Source organism: Epinephelus fuscoguttatus, linkage group LG3 (genome assembly GCF_011397635.1).
Source record: "Epinephelus fuscoguttatus linkage group LG3, E.fuscoguttatus.final_Chr_v1".
Taxonomy (NCBI): domain Eukaryota; kingdom Metazoa; phylum Chordata; class Actinopteri; order Perciformes; family Serranidae; genus Epinephelus; species Epinephelus fuscoguttatus.
Window position 1 is genome coordinate 4537266 of NC_064754.1, and position 17313 is coordinate 4554578.

The following is a 17313-nucleotide window of genomic DNA, read 5'->3' on the forward strand; positions in this document are numbered from 1 at the left end:
AGAGGCTCTTTAGAGCTGCAGAGCTGGTGAGAATAATTCTCAACCCATTTCACATTTGATCTATAGTTAATATGAAAAATACTGATCAGTGCAGCTTTAAATTAAAACTATGACATCATATCATACTTTTAATAGTTTCCTTGGCATTACCAGCGGTGTTATTTGACTGTATTCATGTTAGTGTGCTGCGCTATAAAAAGCAAGGCTGAAGAGTTTTCAGGGTGCAGACTGACCGATCCACAAAGTATCCAGTGATTGCCGGCTCCATGACGGTGTTGGGGGGTTTCCAGGCGACCAGGACATAGTCTGAGTTGATGTCATATGCCTTCACGCTCATTGGTGCACCAGGGGCCCCGGCCACAGGGGGGGCAGCATCTAGGGAGCAAGAACGTGAGGTTAGAAGGGAAGTAGGAGGGATAATAGAAGACAGGAAGAGGTAAAGATAGATAGATAGACAGACAGGTAAGACCAAAACTCAAATGTAATTATTAAAAAAAGGAAACAAAACAAGAATTCACATTACATACAATAAAATTATTAAGCTCAATAACCACACCCCCAGCCTCAACCTTCCTTCCTTCAGTGGAAGAAAACAGCTTTCAGGACGTGAAGAAAATTTTTTCATGTGCTATATGTTCTTCTCCTTCAGAGTCGCTTAAATCTAATCTTTGCATTTGGGTGTGTGCTTGTCAATTATAATAATTATACATAACTCCTTTAATTTGCATCCAAACTTAAACCAAATACCGTATAGCAATTACTGTGGGAGCTGCAGATATCCTGACTGAAGCGTTCTCTAATTAATAGGCAGCAGACCAGATATAAGGAAAACTATTCTGTCATGTTGGGGCACATCCTGGGATCAGGTTCGGTGGGAAGCGGTTGAACTTTAACTGAGTCTATGACATGCTGTGTACAACTGATGTGACATTTATTAAGGTTTGACATTTGGCTTCAGTCCTAAAACTTTAACTACTGGTATTTATCCATCCATCCATTTATCTCTCCAGCTGTTCGTCAACAAAGACACAGACTGTCTCTTGTAATGAAGTGGCCAAATTCAGTTGTTAAAAGTAACTCAGCACCTTAAGTCATGTACTTAGTAGAATTTTAAGGTATTTGTACTTGAGTATTTCCATTTCATGCTACTATATTTTACTACTCCACTACGTCTCAGAGGTGAATATTGTCCTTTTACTTTTACTACATTTATTTGACAATTTTAGTTAATTGCAGATTTGAATTATTATTAAAATATATATTTAACAAAAAATTGTGATGTACATGACAGATTAAAGGGATAGTGCACCCAAAAATGAAAACGGACGTTTGAATCTGGGTCGCCATCAGCCTCCATTAGGTGGAGTTGTGTTGCTACCCTCTCTCCCCTTGGATCTCCGCAAGTGATGTGAGGACTCCAAAACTTCACCTGAGCCTCCCTCGGCATATGGGTGAGTAGATAATGGCTGAATTTTCATTTTTGGGTGCATTATCCCTTTAAGATAATATTTTATTGATCCCCGGACGGAAAGCTTCCCTGTAGACAGTTAAAATTATCTCCATCTTTACCAACTGCAGCATTTAAGTGATGCATCAATAATTATAATTCAATAATATGACATATGTTATTTTGAAATTGGCCATTCTGCACGATGAGTACTTTTACTTTTGGGACTTTGAGTATACTTGAAAGCCAATACTTTGTTCTTTTCTTGGAGTAAAAATTTTAATTCAGCTCTTTTACTTGTTACAGAGTATTTCCACGCTGTGGCATCGCCATTTTTACCTCAGTAAAAGATCTGAATATTTGCTCCACCATGAGCCAAATTAATACATTTCTCAGATTAACAATAAAGAAAACAACCTGATAAACAGCATTTTTTCAGTCATGGTGACTATCAATAGCCGCTTTGCAGTTCCTCTTTTTATTCCTGTCATGTGTTCTAAATCAATCCAATAGATTTCCAAGAAAATGTGACCCCACGTGATGATGATTTAATGATGTTAAAATGCCACATGATGCAGAGTCAAGCATCCTACCGGAAACAAACAGGTAAGCGCTGTGCTCGCTGGTGCCGTCCTTGGTAAAGATGCGGAGAGTGTAGAGTCCCTCGTCATCCTTGGCCAGGTGAGGCAGCGTCAGACGGGCAGAGCCTCCACCCACAGACATCTCCACCAGCTTACTTGGTTTCAGCAGTTTATCTGTCAGCAGACGAGATGAAAGTCACAGTGAAGAGTGACCAGAATACACAGTTAGCACACAACCAGCTGAGGAAGCTAAGGAGGAACAATAAAAATAAACAGATATATAAACTAAGAATAAAATGCAGATGAAATATAAATTACAAAGGAATATACTGGAACAAGCAAAACTGAGTTAAATAAAATCCAAATAAATGAAAACCAGTGACAATGCTGATGTGTCCTTGAGCAAGTGTCAGCTCCACTCCTGAATGAACGACTGAATGAATCCCTTACCATCTCTGTACCACTGGGCGAGGGGTGGTACGTTGGGGAGGTCGGGGATGACCACCATAGAACACACCAGACTGATGGAGCCGCCCTCCACACCAAAGCTCACTAAGAACCGATCGAGCAGGCTCACCTCCAGCTTACTGGCATGAATCTCGCTCATACGGGGCACTAGGCAGGAAGTGAAACATGACTGTTAATAGTGCTTAACATTTGAAACACAGTCTATTTGGGTTGAGTATCCAAGAGGTGGACATTACGTACGACCAAATGTTGATGCAGAACTCAAAATGATACAGAAGATGTCAAATATCTGTAAAACCAGCCAAGAATACCAGGGATCCCAGGACCCGTAGAATTGTGGAATCAGCAAAACGATACTCTCACACACCCCGTGCAGTATAATCAAGGTTTCGTTTATCCAGTTGTATGCTCAGCACTTGCCAACCAGACAGCCTTTCCAATGGGGCACTAAACTAAAAGTGAAACTTATCTATGCTCTCTTTAAAGCCAGACTCCATTGACAAAAACGGCCATTTTACCTCGCTGACTGTGAGAGCCGCTGGTCTACCATTGTCCCCAATCAGTTTGTGTGTCTGTGTCATTGTGTGACTTTGTTGTGGGTAGCACCTATTCAGGAAAGTCACACAATAACACATGAACTAATCGAGGCGATGGTAGACCAGCAGCTCCCTATTCTGCAAGATGGCGGCGCACATGAGCACAGTGGCTCTTTACTCTCCAGTCTGGTGCTTTTTTGTGTGTCCTCTGATGTGTCTGTTTTTGTCTGCAGAGTTTTACACTGCAAACACATTGTTAGAGACTACTCTCACCCTGGTTACCTCCGGTTCAATCGGTGAACAAATGATAAATGTGTGAGAGTTTGTTAACAGATGTTTTTGTATAGTTTTAATGTTGTTAAACACAGAGATGTTTTACTTCAATTCATCGAGTATTCCTCTATTTTTGGATTCATCGTTCATGTGAGAAAGACAAAGTTTTTTTGATGAATTCAACGTGACAAGTAATCGATAAAGAAATGGATATTTGGGCGCATAAAGTATTCCTGTAAACTTCATGGTGTACAAAAACTTTCAGAATTTTAAGGAAAATGGAAGCAACGACATGTCGAGTCACCTTGTTCTGGCACTCTTAAAATATCACTGACTGGCTAAAACAGAGCACCGTAATAATGCTTGTATAAATTGCACAAAAATCTGGACTCATGAATCTAATTAATGTGTTTCATATTTTCAGATCACTATTTGGACCACCACTGGGCCCAGTAGGAGACATTATGGACTGCCTTTCTGAATATTAATGCTGGGGGAAGCAATCTTCTTAATTTAACATGATTTAATTTCCTAAATACTAAAATATTAAGCAAATATATTTATGTTTTTTTCATTTCTAATTTAATTAAATCATCAAGGGTTGAACTATTTACTGTGAGGTTCTTCTTGTTTTTCACTCTGTCTGTGCCTGGAAGAGGACAACAGCTTCTTACAATACTTTCCACTACTTATCAGGCTTCTCACATGCTCTGCTGTTTGTGGCCCATGTGATTGAACTGGTTGTGTCTGGGCCTGATTCCAACCAAAATTAAAACGACCCGCCCACCCCACACCCCAGCTCCTGCCCCCTCTCTCCCCTCACCTAAACCAAGATAGGAGGGCTCCCCGGCTCCTGTTGCTCCTGTGAAGAAAATAAAATCATAATTACAGGGAGAAACATGAGATGTGAATAATGGTGCTGTACGGTAATGATAATAATAATAGTACGGAGCCAGAATAAGAGAATGACTTACTCTTCACAGTAACTAGAGCCTTGCTGGTAGCCGTGCCGTGTGAGTTGGTGGCCACGGCGCTGTACTCAGCAGTATCCCTCACAACACACCTACAGGACCAGACAGCATAGAAACATGTCACAATGTAATTCAATTAAATACAGAATGTGTATCCATAGCTTTACACATTAAAAAGTCACTATTTATATGCTCAGTATTACTATATAATGATTTCAATTTCAATTTTCTCAGAATCTTTGTGCATTAAGAGCTTGTTTGCAGCTATCGTCAGAAAATTAAAAATCATGTTTGATGTGATCTTACTATATAATGAGGAAAACTCTGTCTGTGTTTGTGTGTCTGTTCCACGTTTTTCTCCTCACTGACTTGGTCAATCCATGTGAAATTTGGCACAGTGGTAGAGGGTCATGGGAGGATGCCAATGAAGCAATATTACATCAATTGGCCAAAGGGGGGCGCTATAGCAACCGATTGAAATGTCAAACTTTGAATGGGCATATCTCATGCCCCGTATGTCGTAGAGACATGAAACTTTGCACAGAGATGCCTCTCCTCATGAGGAACACATTTGCCTCAAGAACCCATAACTTCCGCTTATATAGATTTTCCTCCATTTTGAATTTTTTTGAAAAACACTTCAAATGGATCTCTTCCTAGGAAGTTTGAGTGATCTGCATGAAACTGGGTGAACATAATCTAGGGAGCAATATCTAAAGTTCCCTCTTGGCAAAAGTTGGAAAACTTCCTAAAACTGAGCTTCTATAAGGCAATGAATATTGCGGAGGGCGTGGCTCATCACATAAAGGTGTAGAACATCTCAAGGGTTTCACCCATCACCACGCAACTTTGTAGGCATATGACCACACATAATCTGAGGGGACCCCTCCATTATTGACCCCATCAAACAAAATGGGGGCGCTAGAGAGCTCATTTCTTATCTAGGCCTAACCGCCATATGGATTTTTACTAAACTTGGTAGATATGTAGAACAGGACGCCTCAAGGTGACTGGAGAAATTTAACTCTAATTGGCAACTGGGTGGCGCTATAACAACAGAAAAATGCTTCAGAATGGCTAAAATGCGACCGATTGCTGTGGCTCCCCCTGTGGACCAATGTTGGGTTTTTTCTCTAATTTCTGGTATGACTAAGTCATGGTATGGTATGCTGTACATAATCACAGAAACTGTCAGTGTGTCATTCTGTCAGTCAGTCATTCTGTCTGTCCCACGTTTTTCTACTCACTGACGTGGTCAATCTATGTGAAACTGCACATAGGCATTGAGGATTGGCATAGGTAGAAGGTGACAAAGCTACCAGTGGGTATGGACTAGTGTTTTACTATTTTGTGTGTGGCTGGATCAACTGAATCAACTGCCATCTTGCTTTTAGCCAGGTGAGTAAATCTGCTGTCTTTTGTATTTCAACACTGATGATGGCTGCACTGCTGTCAGGCTAACCTTACTAGCTAACTTAAGGTACTATTTTCTAAATTCTAGGTCAAATCTACATAGTGGCAAAAAACATGTAGAAGTTGTCACAACATATTGTTATTGCATCTGACTCAATGCATGTTTAACGCAACGCTTTAACATTTACATGTTGACATGAGTTGACTCTGCTCCTCCAGACTGAAAATGGAGGTTTTTGATCCAGATCTGTTTCTCATCGTATTGTCACTGTTTTCCACTTCTCCCCTTAAGTTCCCCTTAAGTGGCCTTTGTTTTTTCCTAATCTGATTAACATTTGTAAAGTGTTGATAGTCGTTGCTAGGTCACCTGCTGGGAGCATCTTATATGTTCAAACTGATTCATACCTTTTGTCTTCTGTCATAATTCTGTCAGATGAGATCATCTATAAAGGACAACTTCAAAATGTATTTACCACCTTATTTATCATCACTCCTTTGTCTAACACATTATAGTTATAACACCTGTTCTCACGACTGGCTGGAATAATTTACAGAGTAGACTGAAACTTGACACCCTGATATCGATAGGGTGATTAAAAAATTTGGTTGGAGGTTCAGTCTATTTTAGGTGTGATAATGATATGTTTGTATTTTTATTCTAGTTTATGCCTATGCCAAGTATAATTCAGAATGCATTAATTTATAAATGGTCATGCAGTTGTCTATATAAATGTATATTTTTACATATCTACACGTATATGTATTTTATTCCTGTTAATTGATTTTCAAACCCACACCAAAGTTATTTTAGAATGCGCATTTTATTCTTATATTTCTGTGTCATTCCCATTATCATTATCATTTTATTTATTTTTTATTTTATTTTTTACTCTGTACTTGTGTTTCACTTTTAAATAGGATCTTGATCTCAATGTGATTCCTGATTAAATAAAGTATGAAAAGGATAAATTTTAAATTATGAAGTCTAAAAAAACTGTAATCATATGAATACTGTGCATTTAAATACATTTCATCAACCTAGCAACAACACATTATCGTCAACAGAGACCATTGTTAGCTTCGGTGGCTTATAGACGCCATCGGCCGCTGTTGCCTAGCAGCGGTGCTCTCACGACTTACTTGACCGGCAAGCAGATCTTGTGCACGACTTTCCATGTTGTAACCACAAGCTCATGAGTTCTATTTGAAGGCAGCAATAAATACTTCATGACGGGTGCTGACGACTTTACTTTACTGCCTTATATTTGATAGATGTTCCACTGTAATGTCTTTTATGAGTCCATTATAATGATTTATTATAATTACACATTGTCTCCTGTGAATCAAAATGTAGATGAAGTGATTTTACTCAGCCCTGCACCCTCTTAGGCTACATATGGACCCAGGAGTCCCAGCACTAATCAGACGCAGGGGAGGCAGTGATATGGTCAGAGAGGTGAAATCAAAGGGAAATAAAAGTCTGCTCTAAACTGGAGGGTGGAAATAGGATTTTGAAGAGTTAGAACATGTCCCTCCCTTCCCCAATGGACATTTTGCAATACTACTGGGTGGCATATCCACATTTCACTCAACAGACGAAAAGATTTTGAGCATGAGTGACTAAAACCAGCTGAAAATGAGCCCATCCTAAAGCCTTGGCACTGTAATGCAGAGTTAAACATTTGTACACGGAGCAGTTAAACTCCTTCTTTCCTCAACAGCACTACTGTGGCTCTTCAAGGTCGGCTGCAAACTCGTCGAATCAATGTTTCCGATTACAAGACACAATGTGCTGGCTCTATTGAAGAGTGACCTCACATGTTGGGAGTAGATTGAAAAGAAGGTGCACTGAGGCAGCAGCTTCAAAAGAGTCGAGTGGGTGGGTGAGAATAGAAGGAAGAAATGTGACCTTCACCCTGAACCGGACTATTTTAAAAGACGATCCATATTCTCAGCTGTGGGGGACATGGACTCGGAGATTCTGTGCCCTTCCGCTAATAAAGCCTTTCACTTGGACTCTGAACGCGAAAATTCTTAATTTTTCATGAAGACATAAATGACAGTCTCCTCGCTGACCCTGTAATGCAATGACGGAGCGGCGGAGATATTCAATGCCTCAGAGAAAGAGAGAGAGAGAGGGAGAGCAGCGGGAGGAATTCATGGCTCGAATGACGCAAAGGTCAGCACTTCGACACGAACAGCTGAGGAGTCTTGAGGATGACGAATGGGCCAGCAGGCCGGACAGTTTCCCTCAATCTAACAGTCCTCTCTCTGTAGCCACCCTTCTGTTAATGTTTGGCATCAAAAGTAAACGTAGAGCACTTAAGTATTAAACACTAAAGAGTCGTATAGGAGGTTTTATTGAGCTCTGCAATAGTGAACTCTAAGCCCTTTGCTTTCCCCTTTGTACAACAGCTTCTTTTATTTTTTACACATTTCAAGGTTTCATACATTTTGTGCGCTGTAAAGCTGTACAAGACGGGGTTAAGTGTTGATGCACTTGTGCTCAGTGGCATCAAGAGGTAAAGACAGTACATGTGTGAGTTTGAAACCCTTTCTTCATTTACAGCGATAGGATTTCTTGCATGTGTACGACATCATCTCATTTCTTGCAGCGTGTGGTAGGCAGAAAAGAGAGGCATTTTCTTTTTTCAATAAAAACTACAGCTTTAAGTGGAACTTGCTTTTTTAATTAAAATTGCAATATTAGATTTGACCTAAAATTGCGACTTTATTTTGCATTTTATGTGTGTTTTTTAAACATTATTTTAATTTATACTCTTTTAGTCATCTAACCTATGCCTTTTTATTTTATTTTAAACTGTTTTATTCTTACGGCATTTAACTTTTTTAAATGTTATTTCCTACTCATTTATTCTTCCTAAACTTTTTATTTTATTTCATACCCTTTTTAAACTGTATTTTCTCTTATCTTATCTTTTTATCAGTCATTTTAACTTCTTGTTAAATTTATTTCATACTTGTTTATTCTTCCTATCTGTGTTTATTTTACACTTTTTATTCTTATTTGTGATTCTTTTTTTTTTTTTTTTACTTTGTGGGTATTATATTTTATATTCTTTTATTTCTCTTTTTTAAACTTCATTATGAAAAGCACCTCCATGTATGAAATGTGCTACATAAATAAACTTGTCATGCTTTAAGCTTTTTCAAATAATTCTTACTACAATATTACTTGAGCATGAAACCAAACCATATCATAGCATGTTATTAATGCAACAAAAGTTCATCCAGTGATGGTATTGGTTTGACAGAATAAAAATGACTCTCTAATTTGGATATCTTTGACCTTTTTACTCAATACTGTCATATCTTTGGAAACTCTTCGAATAAAAGAACTGTTATGTGCTTTACAGAAAATCCACTGTCATCTGTGCAGAGTTGTGTTTGTGCCGTACCTGCTAATGATCAAGCTGTGGACTCCATACTTGTCTTCAATCTTGTACTTCCCTGGTGCATTCAGTGGGTTGACTAGCTCGCTTCCTTTATACCTGCAAACAGCCAGCGGTGTGTGAGTGTTTTTTCCACACGTTCAGTACACACTCTCACTGTGACTTGTTAAATCAGAATGTGCATGGTGACATGTAACTCTCTGATGGACCATCTGACAATAAAATAAATTGTGTTTTTGAATAACAGCAGATATTGACAAGGACTACTGGGAGGGGATGCTTAACATTGTAGACAGGTATTACAAGGATTAAAGGAATGCTAACAAACCTCTTGGGGGAGCTCAATACTGTATTTTATCAGTGCATAATATAAAACAACTAATCTAGAGCTTAAATTATCAAAATATATATTTCTACCAAAATGAGGAAAACATAAAATGTGGCTGAAACATCATAAATGGTTAAAAAAAACCACAGTAATTAAGTTAAGTGGAAATGTTGTTTGGGATGTTTTGTAGCTTGTCATGTACATGATGGCTGTTTCATTGTTTATATACTTAAAAGTGTCATCAGCTACAGCTCTTATAAATGGAGTGTTACTGCTTCACTATGAGAAATGGATGCTGTTAGCTTAAATAGTTCACATTTTAAACGTGACTTTGTTTATTGTGACATAAATAAGGTCAAATCTAAAACCCAGTCCTGTGAGATGTGAATATTCTGACCATTTGACAACAGGCCTTGGGGTTCCCTGCACGGTGCAGAACAGTTTGACGGGAGTCTTCTCCCACACGGTGTGGGGCCGCAGGGCAACAAGGAAGTCCGGCATCTTGGGAATATCCTCCAACAAATCCACCCTCTTGTACATCATTTCCCTAACCTGGAGAGAGTACATTGCATTAAGTGAATGTGTGTATCACAGTGGCTTAGTTTTCCCTACAATGCCTTTGCACACAATCATGAATTAGAAATTAGACTGTGACTGGGGCTTGCTTTAAGGGTGTTGACCATACATGATAAATACACAGGCGACATTAATATAGAACCCTTCTGTGACAATATCTTATCATCAGCATTTCCCAGGTGACATCATCAACAAATCTAAAATCTGCCTGGACCAGTTGGATGAAAGAGGTGAGGTCAGCAGGCAGCAGTTAGTCCTGCAGTCAACAACAGTTTTTAACTGACACATCATCCGCCTGTCTTTTTAATACAAGATGAGGCAGGGCAAGACACATTTACTTATATAGCAACTCTCATACACAGTGGGAATTTCACTGTATTTCATAATGTTATGCATTAATATATTGTGTTGTTACTGTATTTAAATCTGTGATTAAAAAAAATATATTCCACACTCTGTTACTGGTAACATGTTCACTTCATTTAATGATACATTAGCTTTCATGGTGCCTGGTCGGTTAGTTAATTTTTCACTACATACCTCAGTAAACGACACACTAAAGACAGCTGAGCTACTGTACATATTGAATATGCAGAAAATTATGGATCTGCACATTTTGGCACGAAACTGTACAGCGTGTCCTTAAAAACAGATATATTGTACATATACTTTTTAAAATATTTTCTTCATATTTGTCTTGTAATTTTGCTATTTAATTTATGTTTCTTGGCTGTTACAGTGTTACTTGCTTTTATCTTTTATTTTCTCTCACTATGTTTATTGTTATGCACCAAACAATCAGAGCAAATCCCTTCTATGTGAAAACATACATGGCAAAAAACCCGATTCCAATTTTAGCTTTTAACAGAATTTTGGAAACAGAAAAAAGCAGTAAAACTAAATAAAGACATGAAAATTACAACATTACAAGCAACTGGAAACCAAAATGTGATGCTTACATTTAAAGGTAGTCAAAGATCATATGCAAACCTCAGATCCACTGAGTGTTCGTTCTAGCTGCATATTTTAAGAGTTTTATAGGGGGAACAAACAATCACTATTTTTGTATGAATTAGCAACCAATACTGTTATGTCAATTTTATACCTCTTAAACTGGAAGACATTTTGATATATCCAATCATTAATCTAATCAGAGCATTGAGACAGAGTATCAACACGAACCAGTAATCTGTACAAGATGAATGTACAGGTGAGTGTCATCTGCATATGGGCGATATAAAATGTTTAGTAGGCCTAAGCAGTAATGAAATGATTCAATATGTGTCATTTGACTACTGGAATGCTGTGCTAGGGGTAGTGAATCCAAATCACTGATAAACATCTGCTCTGATAACTCAGCTCATGAAATCTATCAGCCAGTTTTGCAGATTAAGTTTATTATTTGGTTCCATATAGAGTAGAAATGATAAAAATAATGAAATACCTCATAGCTCCTTACCTCTCTCTGGATATTGAGACTATCCACTTGGGCCTTGGTGGCAATCCTCATCCTGTGGAGCTCCTCCTGAATAACAGTCAGTCCTTTCCCAACATTTGTGCTCACTCGCTGGTACTCCTCAGTTCCCTCGTCAGCAGTCCTATCAAAACACAGCTTAAATTGACCCACTATTAAGGAACCAACTAGGAAACAACTCCAAATATATGAGTCATCATTTTTGTATCACTGGGTGTCAAACACAGGTTAGACTTTTAGTTTAATACAGTCTTGATGGTGAATAAGTTCTAAACATTAAAACACATATGTGACAAACTTGAAACTTGAAACTTTACTTCAAGGAAAACTTTGGCATATTTCAACCTTTACCCTATGTCCCCATGTTTTGTGTCCAAGAGCCTTTTTATACCTGGTATTAACCTGCATTTCGGTGATTTGAACACAAGTGGGCAGGCGAGAGTCATCGCTGTTCACACCTGTGTCTTTCATGTGCCTCCAGCTGACCAATTGTGATCAGATTTCATTACTGCCTACGTCACTTGCACTAGAGGGCCAAATGGTCCCACACACAAGTTATTACATCCGTACTCATGTTAGCTGCACACTAGCAAGATTGCTATCACACTTGCTAGTTACGTTAGCGGTTTGCCGGAGATATCACTGTCAGCAGTATTCAACGTTTCCCTGCATGAGGTAAAATAATGGATAGTCTTGGAACACTCAATTCAAGTCAACGTAAAATGATTAAGTTATTAAGTGTTAGCGCACTGTCACCAAAACAACCTCTACGTCTTGCACTGATGATGTAATGTTAGTTGGGAATGCATCAGAAAGCATTGGTGTTTACACTCCAAAAGATGTGTGATCAAATGCATCCCGGACCATCTTAGTAAGTGGTTTGAGGGATCAGATAACAATGCAACGTTGTGGTTGTTATACTTGTATTTAGCGCTGACCACTTGTAATTGGGTTACTTAAGACATTAATACCAGGTGTTAAGAGGTTCTAAGTGATTAATAGGAACAGCAATTTTTTAAATTAGTCCAGTATTGAGAAAGAGTGCTGCAGCCATCAGCCATGAAACAGATGCACTCAGGTGCAATATCGCACCGTCAATGTATGTCGACAAAGTGCTTGTTTTTACCACTGACAGGCTCATATTGTTATTGTAAGTGTCTGACAACATTATGAAAAGAACCATACAGAAAAATAAAGCCCCCTTTTTCTTTTTCTTTTTTTTTTAACCTTACGATTGATCCGGTCTGTTTGTTTTTGTCTTCCTGCTACAAGATGTCCTGTCACGAGATCTCAGAACAAGACTTCTTCTTGGGTAGATATTGTCTTGGCGAGACACAATAATGCAAAGACTGGAACGAGCAAAAGGTAAAAATAAATGTTTTATTTTTTTGTCAGAAACATATAATAAAAATCTGAGCCTGTAAGTGGGAAAAACGAGCACTTTTAGGTGACGTACATTGATGGTGCAAACATCCCCTGAGTGGTTATGTTGCAGTCTACTTTGCAACCACTAGCTGCAGCGCTCTCACTCAATACCTAACAAATTTCAAAAACTGTTGTTCCCATTCGTCACTTGGACACAAAGCATGGGAAAATAGGGTCCAAGTTGAAAAATGCAAAAGTTTACCTTTTAAGAGTCTTTCATATCGGGCCCTTTGATCCTTTTATTTGACTTCTATATTTATTTGACTCCTTTAATCTTTTTATTGACTCCTTTATTACTATGCCATTCTTTTATACTATTCAATTTTTTTTTACAGATTCTATCCTTTTTTCCTAAACTGCTACAATTTCATCATGCACCAATATGATGACAATAAAGGAATTCTGATTCTGATTCTAATCTCCATGGCACTTTCCATCTCCATCTAACAATTAGAAGTAAAGTAATGAAGGGTCTCTGAGGCAGAATTGGAGTAATACAGTATATCTGTAGATTAAATTCAACCTCTGAGGATTTCTAGTTACGTGCAATGAACTCTTAGAAGTATAATCAAACAACGGCTATTCTCTATATCAAGACAAAGTATTTCCCAGAATTACATTTGTGTATATTGTATGAATATTTCCCATCCTAGTGGTGCAGCACCAGTACTTGATCAGCCCAACAGAGTTCATTTAATATATCTCATAGATTACTATGAGCTCTATAACTCTAAAATCAACAGTTGGCAATCCAAATAATCTTTATTTAAAAATTAACAACTAGTAACACTGAAGAAATGTGCTGTCTTGACTGGGGTCAGCCAGTAGAGACTGTGGTTCAGTATTACCTTACACCTAAAATAACCCTGACATATGACAGCAGCCAATAGGAACTTACCTCTGCCGGAACACCGGCATGGTATAGGCTGGTTCCGCCATAGCCTCTGTGGCCTGGGACTGCACCTGGCTCACCGATTTAGAGCTTGATTTCCTGTCAGGAAGATGTCAGTCATTACATTATAACAACAGGCAGTAAATAGGAAGTTCCACCATGGTGGACTTTTGGGTTTAGTTTTGCAGAAGCAGGTCGCTGTGTTAAAAACTCCAGTGATCCACATGAAGTTTCTTCTTGAGTTTGAGGTAATTAGTACAAAATAGTGTCAAATTCTAAATGAAAGCCTCCTTGTCTGTAATATCATGTTTTTATTTTCTTCAATATGGATGGACAGAATACAGTGAGAATCTATATTAAACTTCTGGACTATACTTGTGATTCATTCTCCTCTACGTGTTGTTGAAGATCCACTTCTCTCCTTTGCATTGCCAATATAATCCAATCTTATACTACCTATAAAGTATCCTAAATACAAATACAAAACAAAAACTCAACATTTGCTCAAAATAGCAACCTAAAATGTACATTTTAAAAATTCCCCTTAATGACAAGCTATTATAAAGACTTGCTGCCGTAGTGTCTGACACACATGAAGAGAATTCCACAAATAAGCATCAGGGACATGGACAAAGATGACATCCAGGAACTATTTTTAAAGAAGACTTTTACATGGTTGATCAAACTGAGAGAAAACGGACATGTCCTGTATAAAACACTCAGCCCTCCATGTTAATCTCTCTCATGGGAAACTTCCTGAGAAACTTGGTCAGCAGTGATATCAGTATCTGCAGCTCTGACCAGTGGCCTCAGATGTAGGTCAGGATCAGGGGAGTGGCATGCAGCCTCTGACATACAGTAAGGAAGGGGCTACATGACAAGACAGCAGATTTCTATGGTGATCTGAACTTGGCTTGTAGTGGCAGTTTTATGTTGTGTCCTCATCACTAGTGACAACGAAGCCAGGGGAGCCTTCAACTTCTGTATTAGGTTTAGCGTATGAATGTTACACAGCAGGGTTGGATTAAGAGCAAGGTAGGGTGCAATGCTTTTAAAAAGTATTCCACAGCAATCTAGTAAAATACACACGTCTGTTGTGATTATAAAACCAGCCAAAAGCTGCAGAGTATCAGTAGCACAAGCGTTATCTGTAGCCCTGTCCCGGGCTGTAGCTCCAAAGCTGCTGAACCACAAAGGGAAAAAAAAGACTCACTGGTAACCAGTTTAAAAACACTGCCAAGATTGCCAACACACACCACACATGTTTTAATGCTGCAACATTTTTCACTTGTTTGGTTTTGGCAGGTCTTCATCTCTTCCAAGCTATCTGGCATCTGCATTGGATACGCAATGTTTTCAGGTGCTGTCCTGAGTGACTTTAGATTGAACATGTGTCATCTTTCATCTCAAACTAAATCAACAGTAGACAGAGGATGAGCTTCCCAACTCAGAAACAATCATGGCCTGAGGCAACGTAACAAACTGATGACTCCAGTTGGCAGTAAAGGGCAATGGTACCAACATTTTAGACCTATTTTTGCATCTAGAAACACAAATATGTAATACCAGTAAGTCTGCCTTTACTATATGTGAGATTTACAATTTACAGATGCCACCAGAGCTCCCTGGCAGCCGAACAGTTCCAGTGCATACCACAAAACTGAAACGTTGTCGGTTAGATTCTAGCTGGTAGGCTTTGTTGCATGTTAATATACATCTGCTCATATGTCCATCTTTCCTCATGTCATGTTAACTTTGGCAACACGCAACATTAAATGGTAACTCAACAATTTTGTAACTAGACTATTTGTCTAATTAACTAATGGGAACAACAATTTTCTAAACTGGTCCAGCATTGCTTGAGAGTCCTGCAGCTGGCCACGGAGAAACAGGCTGCGATGTAACCACTAGAGGCATGTTCGCACGGTCATTTTACGTCCACTAAAAGTGCATGGCAAGTGTTTGCCACTGACAGGCTCAGGATGTTATTACAAGTAACCGATCATGTTATGCAAAGGATCCCTACAGATATAGGCCTTTTTGTTAGTGAGTAAGATCATTTTTGTTTAACCAGAAACAGCCTGGAATTATCGTCAAACCAACCAGATTCCGTTTCAATAAACAGTTATTTTATCATTTCAAAACACATTTAATTTGAAGTCAACAGGAACAAAATAAAATAAAATAATGTTCTGGTTTGTCTTTCTACTAATCCACCAATAATCAACTCTTGGTTTGGTTGTAATGAACCCTTTAGTTACCCAGTTAGATGTACAAATGTGGCGGTGATGTCAGTTTCAGAGTTGTTTAAGGGATCCTTTCCATAAAGTTGTCAGACATTTAAAATAACAATCTGAGCCTGTCAGTGGCAAAAACAAGCACTGTTATTGGACCTGAATAGACAGTGCACACATTCCCACAGTGGTTACACTGCAACCTGTTCTGCCGCTGCTGGCTGCAGCGCTCTGGCTAAATACTGGACCAATTCAAAAATCGTTCTTATCAGTCACTTAGACACAAAAACATGGAAAAATAAGGTCCAGGTTTAAAAATACCAAAGCCACCTTTTAATGTTGTGCATTGCAACAGTGAACACGGCACTAATGTTTACTTTTCACACCAAATACTGATGCAACAAAATAACAAAAAATGCTATAAATATTCAACGGTTAAAACTATATACTACATGCTACGCGTATGAAATGTGGCCAGTATCTGGAATATTTGAATATTAATTTCACCAAAGATTATGAATGTGGTTTTAATTTGTAGCAAGACTTTGCTGTACGGTTTTAGTGCCCCCTAGAATGATAGTGAATGCGCACACGTTTAATAAATGATCTAGAATGTGATGATGTGGCAAAAATAAAGGTAAAAAGCAGAATATTGAAAGGTCTAACTGTTTTGTGGATGGAGGAGCTCACTGGCCACTGATTAGCAGACTGTTTTGACCTGAATTTCGATTCCCTGCTCATTTAAATTCATAAATCAAATTGAACATGAATTTACATGATCTCAATAACTGGAGACTGGGCACTGTTGCAGTCATCATTAGTCTTCATCACTTTGTAATGGGCTGATTAGATTATTAAAATCTGCCTTACACAGCTTTAAATCTGGCATCCACGGACAAATGGACAGCCAGCTACAGGAAGCAGACGCCTACTATGAAGCATGAATATGGAGACCACCTGTCAGCAGCAGCTGTATGTGTAACTGTTGCTCTACCTGGCAAAGCAGCACGAGCTGTGCTTTTCAGAAGTAGCACGTGAATTCCACCTTCATACCTTACTGCTGTCTGCTGCTTGGCAGCACACACACACTGTGATGTGTGATGAGCAAAAGCATAGTCAGTTTTGACTTGGCTCGAACGCTTCCTCTTAAACCAAGGTGTGACTGTGGAAGCCATGACTGGAACACTTCAAGGAGACCTGGCCACGAGCACCAGGGGGGAGGGGGAGACCAAACATGTGTTAGCCGTGACAGCAAACAAGTCAGTCCCTTAACCACTATTGT

General features: G+C 38.8%; 1 protein-coding gene across 2 annotated transcripts in view; it reads right to left on the bottom strand.

The window, feature by feature from the left end:
- Positions 1–17313, bottom strand: part of LOC125882870 (myomesin-2-like) — a 49479-nt gene that overhangs the window by 31206 nt on the left and 960 nt on the right. For both annotated transcript variants that reach the window (XM_049566815.1, XM_049566805.1), the window contains exons 2-11: positions 17085–17228; positions 13804–13896; positions 11466–11604; positions 9828–9982; positions 9109–9201; positions 4280–4368; positions 4129–4167; positions 2479–2643; positions 2041–2202; positions 234–375 (exon numbers count right to left, since the gene is read on the bottom strand). In XM_049566815.1, coding sequence (XP_049422772.1) covers positions 234–375; positions 2041–2202; positions 2479–2643; positions 4129–4167; positions 4280–4368; positions 9109–9201; positions 9828–9982; positions 11466–11604; positions 13804–13896; positions 17085–17206 — 1199 coding nt within the window. In that variant the 5' untranslated portion in view covers positions 17207–17228. The remainder of the gene's footprint in view (positions 1–233; positions 376–2040; positions 2203–2478; positions 2644–4128; positions 4168–4279; positions 4369–9108; positions 9202–9827; positions 9983–11465; positions 11605–13803; positions 13897–17084; positions 17229–17313) is intronic.